General features: G+C 43.0%; 2 protein-coding genes across 2 annotated transcripts; both read left to right on the top strand.

Moving 5' to 3' along the window:
* Positions 1-3,369: 3,369 nt before the first annotated feature.
* LOC143768236 (gastrula zinc finger protein XlCGF66.1-like) lies at positions 3,370-4,517 on the top strand. Its single transcript, XM_077256928.1, has 4 exons — positions 3,370-3,809; positions 3,939-4,115; positions 4,189-4,312; positions 4,396-4,517. The coding sequence occupies exons 1-4, from the start codon at positions 3,732-3,734 to the stop codon at positions 4,515-4,517; spliced, it is 501 nt and encodes a 166-aa protein (XP_077113043.1). The 5' UTR covers positions 3,370-3,731.
* Positions 4,518-5,453: 936 nt separating this feature from the next.
* Positions 5,454-11,229, top strand: LOC143766568 (uncharacterized). The gene is made up of 2 exons (XM_077254344.1): positions 5,454-5,542; positions 7,697-11,229. Exons 1-2 carry the CDS (start codon positions 5,491-5,493, stop codon positions 10,060-10,062), a joined length of 2,418 nt encoding a protein of 805 aa, XP_077110459.1. The 5' UTR covers positions 5,454-5,490; the 3' UTR covers positions 10,063-11,229.
* Positions 11,230-11,586: the final 357 nt, after the last annotated feature.

The raw sequence follows: 11,586 nt of genomic DNA, 5'->3' as shown, positions 1-11,586 counted from the left end.
AACGCAGAATTGGCTGGAATTGAGATCGGATGCCATGTTGCTTTTGGAGAGCCCCTGATGTGTCTAAACAGAGGAAACCTCCCAATTGTAACTCCAACCCTAACCCGAAAACACCCCTAACCCTAATCCCAACCCTAACCACACCCCTAACCCCAATACACCCTTAACCCCAACACACCCCTAACCCTAATCCCAACTCTAACCACACCCCTAACTCCCAACACACCCCTAACCCTAATCTCAACCATAATCCTAAGCACACCAAACCCTGACACACCCCTAACCCTAATCCCAACCGTAAATGTAATCCCAGCCCTAACCCTAATGGGAAAATTAATACATTTTTTTTATTTTATTATTTTTCCCTAAATAAGGTGATGATAAAGGGGGGTTTGATTTACTATTTATAGCGGGTTTTTATATTTGGCAGCTGTCACACACTAAAAGACGCTTTTTATTGCAAAAAATAGTTTTTGCGTCACCACATTTTGGAAGCTATAATTTTTCCATATTTTGGTCAACAGAGTCACGTGAGGTCTTGTTTTTTGCTGAACAAGTTGATGTTTTTATTGGTACCAATTTTCGGGCACGTGACTTTTTTGATCGCTTTTTATTCCGATTTTTGTGAGGCAGCATGAACAAAAACCAGCAATTCATGAATTTCTTTTTTGGAGGGGTGCCTACCGTTCTGCGTTTGGTAAAATTGATAAAGCAGTTTTATTCTTCGGGTCAGTACGATTACAGCGATATCTCATTTATATCTTTTTTTTATGTTTTGGCGCTTTTATACAATAAAAACAATTTTATATAAATAATTTTTGCATCACTTTATTCTGAGGGCTATAACTTTTTATTTGTTTCGCTAATGACGCTGTATGGCGGCTCGATTTTTGGCAGGACAAGATGACGTTTTCAGCAGTACTATGTTTATTTATATCTGTCTTTTTGACCGCGTGTTTTTCCACTTTTTGTTCGGCGGTATGATAAAGCATCGTGTTTTGCCACGTGTGTTTTTTTTATTTTTTTTTTACGGTGTTCACTGAAGGGGTTAACTAGTGGGACAGTTTTATAGGTCGGGTCGTTACAGAAGTGGCGATACTGGTGTACTTTTATTTATTTTTTATTTACATAAAGAAATGTATTTATTGGAACAATATTTTTTTTCTTTATTTAGGATTTTTTTTTTTAAATATTTCTACAGTGTAAATTTTTTTTTTTTTAAACTTTTTTTACTTTGCCCCACGGGGGGACATCACTATATATTATCAGATCGCTGATCTGACACTTTGCTCACAAGCCAACCTCCCTGCAGGACCCGGAAGGACCCCTCGGCCATCTTGTATCCGGGGTCTGCAGTGAGTATTACGAAGAAGACCCTTGGAACAGCGCGATCACATCACATTGTTCCGAGGGTCTCAGGGAAGCACGCAGGGAGCCCCATCCCTGCGCGATGCTTCCCTATGCCACCGGAACACTGTGATCATGTTTGATCGCAGTGTTTCGGGGGTTAAAGTGCCAGGAGCGGTCACAGTGCCGGATGTCAGCTGTGATAATCGGCTGACACTCGGCTGTGATTAACCGTGCTCCCCCTGTGAGCGCGGTTGATTGGGTATGACATACTATCCCGTCCATGGGAATTAAAGGGACTCTGTCACCTGAATTTGGAGGGAACAATCTTCAGCCATAGGGGTGGGGTTTTGGGGTGTTTGATTCACCCTTTCCTTACCCGCTGGCTGCATGCTGGCTGCAATATTGGATTGAAGTTCATTCTCTGTCCTCTGTAGTACATGCCTGCACAAGGCAATCTTGCCTTACGCAGGCGTGTACTATGGAGGACAGTCCCTTTAAGTCTCAGGTCACTTGGACGGGACAGTACGTCCGATGGCAGAAAGGGGTTAAGCAATAAGCCCAAAAATATTCAAAACCAGATAAGGCTCAGCTGCATGTTAAAGAACAGGTACATGTCATCAAATCAAGAAGTTATGAAAAAAAACAAACAAACCTCAGAGCTCTGAAACACACTCATTTCCCCTTTCAAGGTTCATCAGGAGTGAATAAAGTATACATATTATAAAGAGACTACTTAGCTGCTGAAGAAATTGCTATGACCGGGACAATAGCAGGGTTTGGAGTTCAGACACATAAGGAAACGATACCCCTTCATAGTGTGCTACATGATACGGTGCATGTTCATCCATGTTGCTATTGTGCCGGTCTTAGCAATCTCTTCAATCACTATAATTGTGGTATACTGTCCAAACAAACGCTCATTTCAATATCTCTACTCCTATTCCTTTCCCCATCCCACAGGGCTGGATAGGGGTAGGAGGGACAGTCGCCAGTGATCGGGGGTGCCATTGCACAGTTGTAGGGTGCCAACCTCCGCTGGTAGGTTAGGAACAGTTCAGTTTAGTGATGGGTACAGGCACCTCCTGGTATCTTTAAAATGGTGGTAGTGGTCCTTGTTATCACCTTACTGCGTTAAAACGTAATTAAAGGTAATTTTTTAAGTACAGTTTTTACACGGTGAATTTCTTTGTTCAGTTTTTCTGTAAAGGAACAATCTTATTCTAGCTGTGATTTCCTCATGGGTTGTGCTCACAGCCCAACACAGTGCAGGAAGATTGGCGTTTGCCACAGAAGACCAGGATTGGCAAATTCGCCACTGGTGCCCTGTGCTCTTCACAGATGAAAGCAGGTTCACACTGAGCACATGTGACAGACGTGACGGAGTGTAGAGCCGCCGTGGAGAGCGATCTGCTGCCTGCAACATGCTTCAGCATGACCGGTTTGGCAGTGGGTCAGTAATCGTGTGGGGTGGCATTCCTTTGGAGGGCCACATAGCCCTCCATGTGCTTGCCAGAGGTAGCCTGACTGTCATTAGGTACCGAGATGAGATCCTCAGACCCCTTGTGAGACCATATGCTGGTGCAGTTGGGCCTGGGTTCGTCCTAATGCAGGACATTGCCAGACCTCATATGGCTGGAGTGTGTCAGCAGTTCCTGCAAGATGAAGGCATTCAAGCTATGGACTGGCCTGCCCGTTCCCCAGACCTGAATCCGATTGAACACATCTGGGACATCATGTCTCGCACCATCCATCAACGTCACGTTGCACAACAGACTGTTCAGGAGTTGGCGGATGCTTTAGTCCAGGTCTGGGAGGAGATCCCTCAGGAGACCATTCGCCGCCTCATCAGAAGTATGCCCAGGCTTGTAGGGAGGTCATACAGGCACATAGAGGCAACACACACACAACTGAACATCATTTCCTTGTCTTGAGGCATTTCCACTGAAGTTGGATCAGCCTGTAATTTGATTTTCCACTTTGATTTTGAGTATCATTCCAAATCCAGACCTCGATGGGATATTCATTTTGATTAACATTGATCATTTTTATGTTTTATTGTTCTCAACACATTCCACTATGTAACGCATAAAAATTTGCAACTGAAATATTTCATTCAGTGATATCTAGGATGTGGTATTTTAGTGTTCCCTTTATTTTTTTGAGCCGTGTATATAGGTTTTATTAGTAGATGTAAAGAAGAAAACTAAATACTGTAAAATAATCACTCATGTGTTTCCCTTATTATCTCCAGTAATTGTATTATTACACAGGATTCTTATGATGTTACATCGGCTTATCTTCTCAATCAGGTCTCTACAATATCGGATCCTCTCAGCGAAGATCTTCTATATAAGAGAATTTTCCTGATTTACCCATTAAGGATGGATATGGACAGATACAAGATGGCGGAGAGGATACTACACCTCACCCTAGAGATCCTCCTCCGGCTTACTGGAGAGGTGAGAGACTCTGATGACATCACATTACATCATTCTTATCTATGGGAATAACAGATGGGCAGAACTGGAGAGGTGAGGACTCTGGAAATGTCTGTAGTGAGATTTATGAATTTGTCTCTCCATAACCAGGATTACACAGTAGTGAAGAAGACCTCTAGTGAGCGCTGTCAGGACCCTGTGTGTGAGGGATTGGGAAGACCCCTAAGCCCAATCACGGGGACTCCACCTCACCTGATACATGAGGACCTCAATGACCAGAAGATCCTAGAACTCACCTACAAGATGATTGAGCTGCTGACTGGACAGGTGACACTGCTGGGACATTATACAGTAACACTGTGAAGGTTTCTGGGGATAACGGTATCATTGTGTGTGTCAGGTTCCTATAAGGTGTCAGGATGTCGCCGTCTATTTCTCCATGGAGGAGTGGGAGTATTTAGCAGGACACAAAGATGTATACAAGGACATCATAATGGAGGTTCCCCAGCCCCTCACATCACCAGGTAATAGACAGGACTAAATACATACGGCCTATAATTATCTGTAGGTAAAGAATGAATTCAGTCCCTGTATGTGCTTCCTCCAGTTCTATCCAGTAGGAGGACAACACCAGAGAGATGTCCCAATCCTCTTCTTCCACAGGACTATAAACAAGAAGATCCCAATGTTCCTCAGGATCATCAGGTAGATGGAGAGAAGGTGTCATGAGATCTCCCCTCTGATGTGTAGACGGCTGTGAAGGTCTTGTGCTCGGTCTTGTTTTATTCACCAGTATTATATGTTTTATACTTGTGTAATGAGAACGGTGCAGATGGCAGGCAGGGCTGCCACCAGGAATTTCGGTGTCCCATACTGGCAAAACGTTCGGGCCCACTTGGGACTCTGCCCAGGCTACACCCCCCCCCCCCCCAGCTCCGTATCCAACTCTCGAACCTTCCACAGTGCCACTGCCCACTCATAGAAAAACTCTGCATCTGTATAATGCATCCCATAGTCATATATAGTTGAATAATGCATCCCCTTAGGAATATAATGCACCTCTATAGTACTATAATGCACCCCCATAATAGTATAATGCACCCCCATAATAGTATAATGCACCCCCATAGTAGTATAATGCACCTCCATGCATCTCATAGTATAATGCCCTCCCATAGTGGTATAATGCACTTCATAGTATAATGCACCCCCATAGTGGTATGATGCACTTCATAGTATAATATGCACCCCCATAGTAGTATAATGCAGCGTCATACTGCAGCTTTACAAAAAAAAAAGTTTATCCTGACCTGGCTGAGGTCCAGCGGTGTCCTCCACCTGATACATCTGAGGCGTGTACCATCATATGTGAATGTCATTATACGCCGGCAACGTGCCCTCTGACATCAGCTGCCAGCTTATGATCTCCCGCAAGGCAACAGATTTTAACTTGCCGTGCGTCTGACGATGCATGATCAGTTGAGCCTCTGGGGCCCAAAGAGAAGAGGCGACCTGCTGCGGGTCTCCTCTGCTCGCCAGGCCCTATTCGCCAGTAAGGGCTGTAATGCTCTGATGGCGGAACTAATGGCAGGATTAGAGCTGATCATAGATGTGACTATCTTTTCTTTTCATCTGTCTGTGACTTTTACAATATTTGTTTCAGGGTGAAGATCTGACCTATATTAATACTACAGAGACATATATGAGGGGTGATGAGCGGTGTAAAGAGGAGATTCCTACATATGACTACCCAGGTGAGTAGTATCCACTAAATGCAGAGAAGTCACAGATTCTTCTTAGTCACCGGCTATGGCTGCTTTATCGGTTGTATAGCCCGGTTGTATCACAATCGTGTGATCACCATTTTGCCTCTAGACCTCAACATTCTCCTCCATCCAAACTTTGACACATCAGCTCTAAACTGTTATAAAAAAAGTATTTGAATGTCTAATATTTATTCTTGAAACTGATGTGACACCTACCATTGGTCCTTATAATAGTTTAGCTTGAAAGAGCCACTGAACCCCATACTCTAATTACCCCAGAGGTTTCACCACTAGTTACTCATTTATTACTGATGAAGACTGTTGAGTTTGATTATTTCAGTAAATGTGTTATTGTCTTTAGTCACAGTTTTTGACTACAGTAGTTACTGCTCAAATCCTTTGACTTAACCACTTCCCGCAGTCCTTTTTTGTTCCTAATCAGGACCCAATTTTTCGAACCTGATGTGTGTCACTTTGTAGTGATAACTTTGGAATTCTTCACAAAGGATAATAGGAAACAAATGGACCTTACAGATTATTTTCCAATTTCTCTTGAATGTGACAGTACCCTATATACAATTGTACACTACTGTCTGGGCACATGGCAGGGTTAAGAAGCTATTTAGCTATTTGACTGCAGATCTTGCAGAAATAGTTTGTGGATACGATGCATTGGGTGCACTGTTCGTGGTCACCTGGCAGCTCAAAAGATGTCCACCATGAAAGGACTTGGCGCTATCTACTCCATTTTACAGATCCCAGGGATTGCCTTGTTCATCATACTTTAACCCTTCTACTTGGGTCTGATCTTAGCCAGACAGAGACCCCTAGGCTTTGGCCATGGTATTACCTTATGTTATGTGATGTGAGATGTAGCAAGAATAGTCAGGTAACCGGGTCAGTACCAGGAGAGCAGAGAAAATACAAAATCAGAAGACACAAGAGTAGTCAGTAAGCGAGCCGAGGTCACAACAGGAAACAAATAAACAAGCCTGGAGAGGAGCACAGAGGAATTAACCAGAGGAGAAGGCTGTATCTGACAGCGTCCAGCAATATGCTTCGAGCTTTAGGAGGGTGTGGTGCTTTCCAACTGGCTGGAGCAGGGAGCTGGACAACACACATCCGTACTGCCAGATTGGATGGCACTACAAATCCCAGGTACCCTAATCTTTGTGGCAGGGCAGAGCCTGCGTCGCCCAGAGCTTCTGGTTTTGATGTCTCCTCTATTTACCAGTGCCTCCTGTAGAATGAATAAGGTCATGCCTGGTAACAGAACCAGACATCACAGCAGCAGATCCCAGAGGAGATAGGACATACCATATGCAGAAGCCCTAATATGAGAAAATGGCAGAAAACCAGAGCAGTAGAAATCCCCATAAATTGACTTCATTTTGGAAATTATAACCCTCAGGGGATTAATGTATTGTAGTAGTGACTATGTTGACCCCAGAGCCACTTTCCAGAAATTAGCACGCAGTGGATGTTGGAGAGTGAAAATTGCAAATATGCCATTTTATTACCCCACACACAGTGCCCAGATTGTGCTCCAGGAGACACACACATTGTAAACTAAGTGGATTCTTATCACTATAGCAATTTATTATTTATTATCATTATTAATTTTTATAGTGCCATTTATTCCATGGCGCTTTACACGTGCTTTATACATGGATGCTAAATATGGTTTGGGCACACTGCAAGGCTCAGAAGCGAGGGGAAAATTTGACTTTGGGAAAGGGGATATTGCTGGATTGGTGTATTGAAGCCATGGTGCTTTTCAAGAGCCTTTGAGCCACTTGTAATGTAGAAACCTGTTTTTCACTGACATATGATGGACCTGAGTATGGAATTGTTTTTTTGGGAGATGAGTAGAAGGTTTATTGGTATAATTTTCCTCAACATAACATTGTTTGGTGACTTTTTACTCTATATTTCGGAGGCAGAATGGTCAAACAGTTGAACACCATGCTCTACTGGTTCATCCTATGAGGTTTTCTATTAGACTGTGAGCTGTCATTGTCTTAGTGAATAATTACGTATTCAACATAACTTGTCATGTTGTGGATAGTTTACGTACAAATGTTAAAATATGTAAAATTCAAGGATTTTTTTATGAAAACTAATTGGTTTTATTTTTAACAGATGACTGCACCAGGCAATCAAAGAGGCTGCTGACATCTTCAGTTTTTAAGTCAGATAATCTTGAGATCCAACAAAATACAATTGAAGTGAATGCCATTACTCCAGATATACCATCATCCCTTCACAGCAAAGATCTATCGTCTGATCTTTTGAAACAGGTCCTGTCTTCTGATTCATTACCGACTGCTAAGGAAAATCAAAGTCACAAAATAAGCATTAAAAAACAAATTGGTCCTGCAGTAAAGAAACCATTTTCACTTTTAGAATATGGAAATCATTTTCCCCTCAAAGAATCTTTTCTTAAGCATCAAAAAATTCACACAGCAGAGAATAGATTTTCTTGTTCCAAGTGTGGGAGATGTTTTAACCAGAAGTGGAATCTTGTTATACACCAAAGAACTCACACAGGGGAGAAGCCTTTTTCATGTTCAGAATGTGGGAAATGTTTTAAACAGAAATCCGCTTTGGTTACGCACCAGAAAACCCATACAGGAGAGAAGCCTTTTTCCTGTTCAGAATGTGGGAAATGTTGTATCCACAAATCAAATTTGATTAAGCACCAGAGAACTCACACAGGTGAGAAGCCTTTTTCATGTTCAGAATGCGGGAAATGCTTTAATCAGAAATCAGTTTTGGTTACACACCTGAAAACCCACACAGGTGAGAAGCCTTTTTCATGTTCAGAATGTGTGAAATGTTTTAAACATAAATCCGCTTTGGTTACGCACCAGAAAACCCACACGGGGGAGAAGCATTTTTCATGTTCAGAATGTGGGAAATATTTTACACACAAATCAAATTTTGTTAAGCATCAGAGAACCCACACAGGTGAGAAGCCTTTTTCATGTTCAGAATGTGGGAAATGTTTTAATCAGAAAGACCATCTTGATAGCCACCAGAGAATCCACACAGGGGAGAAGCCTTTTTCCTGCTCAGAATGTGGGAAATGTTTTAATCGTAAATCAGCTTTGGTTATGCACCAGAAAACCCACACAGGGGAGAAGCCTTTTTCATGTTCAGAATGTGGGAAATGTTTTACTCGGAAAGTGGATCTTGATAGCCACCAGAGATTACATACAGGAGAGAAGCCTTTTTCCTGTTCAGAATGTGAGAAATGTTTTAATCAGAAAAACAATCTTGATAGCCACCAGAGAATCCACACAGGGGAGAAGCCTTTTTCCTGCTCAGAATGTGGGAAATGTTTTAATTGGAAATCAGCTTTGGTTATGCACCAGAAAACCCACACAGGGGAGAAGCCTTTTTCATGTTCAGAATGTGGGAAATGTTTTAATCGGAAAGTGCGTCTTGATAGCCACCAGAGATTACATACAGGAGAGAAGCCTTTTTCCTGTTCAGAATGTGAGAAATGTTTTAGCCACAAATCATCTTTGGTTAAGCACCAGAAAACCCACACAGGTGAGAAGCCTTTTTCATGTTCAGAATGTGGGAAATGTTTTAATCAGAAATCAGCTTTGGTTACACACCTGAAAACCCACACAGGTGAGAAGCCTTTTTCATGTTCAGAATGTGGCAAGTGTTTTAAACAGAAATCAGCTTTGGTTACGCACCAGAAAACCCATACAGGAGAGAAGCCTTTTTCCTGTTCAGAATGTGGGAAATGTTGTATCCACAAATCAAATTTGATTAAGCACCAGAGAACTCACACAGGTGAGAAGCCTTTTTCATGTTCAGAATGTGAGAAATGTTTTAGCCACAAATCAGTTTTGGTTAAGCACCAGAGAACTCACACAGGTGAGAAGCCTTTTTCCTGTTCAGAATGTGGGAAATGTTTTAGCCACAAATCAGCTTTGGTTAAGCACCAGAGAACTCACACAGGTGAGAAGCCTTTTTCATGTTCAGAATGTGGGAAATGTTTTAATCAGAAATCAGCTTTGGTTACGCACCTGAAAACCCACACAGGGGAGAAGCCTTTTTCATGTTCAGAATGTGGGAAATGTTTTTATAAGAAAGCGCATCTTGATATCCACCAGAGAATCCACACAGGGGAGAAGCCTTTTTCCTGTTCAGAATGTGGGAAATATTTTACACACAAATCAAATTTTGTTAAGCATCAGAGAACCCACACAGGGGAGAAGCCTTTTTCATGTTCAGAATGTGGGAAATGTTTTAATCAGAAAGACAATCTTGATAGCCACCAGAGAATCCATACAGGGGAGAAGCCTTTTTCCTGCTCAGAATGTGGGAAATGTTTTAATCGGAAAGCAGCTTTGGTTACACACCAGAAAACCCACACAGGGGAGAAGCCTTTTTCATGTTCAGAATGTGGGAAATGTTTTTATAAGAAAGCGCATCTTGATATCCACCAGAGAATCCACACAGGGGAGAAGCCTTTTTCCTGTTCCTAATGTCGGAAATGTTTTACATGGAATTCATCTCTTTAATAAACATCAGAGAAGTTGCACAGGGGAGAAGCCTTTTTCATGTTCAGAATCTTGGAAATATTTAACCAAAAATTGTAACTTCTTAAAACAGTTGTCTTACTACTAGGACAACACCTTGTCATTCCTTATGTTTGGCCTCGTTAAAACAAAAATACTCATACACAGCTCCCTTGCCAGCGCCAATTCAGCGGTGTCAGGATTCATGTGAGGTTGTTACAGTACACAAGCCCTGCGCCCAATCGGTGCCGGCTTCACTGTCCCCGCTTTCAGAAGTATTGAACATAAACAGGAAACCAGAGCTGCGACTTCTCTCTACTTCCTCCTTTTGTTTGATTTGAAGTTGGGGACAGTGACATCAGCGCTGATTGGTCGCAGGGCTCAGATGACCTGACAAACTCACATGAGCTTCATGAATGCAAGTGCTGACACTGCTGGAACTGCATCGGCATGGAAGGTTTGAATAATTATTTTTATTTTAACAGGATCAAACATAAGGCTTGAGAAGGGATTGTCCAAGTAGAGAACAACCCTTTTAAACAAAAAAAATCCCACACAGCGAGAAGTCATTATCATACCTAGAGTGTAAAGAATGAATTACTTGAAAATTGTATTTTGTTGACTGTCAAAAATAGCTCTGACCTGGATAAAATATATACAATGGGGAAAATAACTATTGGATACTATACCGATTTTTGCAAGTTTTTCCAGCTACAAAGAATGAAGTCTGTAATTTTTTTATTTTGTAGGTACACTTCAACTGTAAGAGACAGAATCTAAAAATAAAAGCCAGGAAATAACATTGTATGATTTTTGCATAACCCTTCCTGACCTGTGACGCCACGTAGGCGTCATGAAAGTCAGTGCCAATCTGACCTGTGACGCCTTTGTGGCATAATGGAGGGATCGCGTCCCTGCAAATCGGGTGAAAGGGTTAACTCCAATTTCACCCGATCTGCAGGGACAGGGGGAGTCGTACTTCAGCCCCCGTGGCTACGATCTCTCTGATTGGCAGTTTCACTTTCAACAGCCAATCAGAGAAATTTGTAATATTTCACCTATGAAAAGTGGTGAAATATTACAATCCAGCCATGGCCGATGCTGCAATATTATCGGCCATGGCTGGAAACCCCGATCTGCCCACCGCCGCCGATCTCCTCCCCAGACCTCCGTTCTGTCCCGTAATGTGGCCCGCTCCTGTCTGCACCCCCATCCTCCTGTCCGCCCCCCGTGCTCCGATCCACCCCCCCGTGCTCCGATCCACCCCCCCCCCCGTGCTCCGATCCACCCCCCCCCCCCGTGCTCCGATCCACCCCCCGTGCTCCGATCCACCCCCCGTGCTCCGATCTCACCCCCTCTTACTTACCGAGCCTCCCGGTGTCCGTAGGTCTTCTCCATGGGGGCCGCCATTTTCCAAAATGGCGGGCGCATGTGCAGTGCGCCCGCCGAATCTGCCGGCAGATTCGTTCCAGGTACATTTTGATCACTGTG

Source organism: Ranitomeya variabilis, chromosome 4 (assembly GCF_051348905.1).
Source record: "Ranitomeya variabilis isolate aRanVar5 chromosome 4, aRanVar5.hap1, whole genome shotgun sequence".
Classification (NCBI taxonomy): Eukaryota; Metazoa; Chordata; class Amphibia; order Anura; family Dendrobatidae; genus Ranitomeya; species Ranitomeya variabilis.
The sequence above is the reverse complement of the archived record's forward strand: the minus strand, read 5'-3'. Positions and strand labels throughout refer to the sequence as shown.

Coding starts and splice junctions, on each gene's coding strand:
- LOC143768236 (XM_077256928.1), top strand. CDS start 3,732: ATGGATATGGACAGATACAAGATGGCGGAGAGGATACTACACCTCACC. Junction 3,810..3,938: donor TCCTCCGGCTTACTGGAGAG/GTGAGAGACTCT, acceptor CTCCATAACCAG/GATTACACAGTAGTGAAGAA. Junction 4,313..4,395: donor CCAGCCCCTCACATCACCAG/GTAATAGACAGG, acceptor TGCTTCCTCCAG/TTCTATCCAGTAGGAGGACA.
- LOC143766568 (XM_077254344.1), top strand. CDS start 5,491: ATGAGGGGTGATGAGCGGTGTAAAGAGGAGATTCCTACATATGACTAC. Junction 5,543..7,696: donor TCCTACATATGACTACCCAG/GTGAGTAGTATC, acceptor TATTTTTAACAG/ATGACTGCACCAGGCAATCA.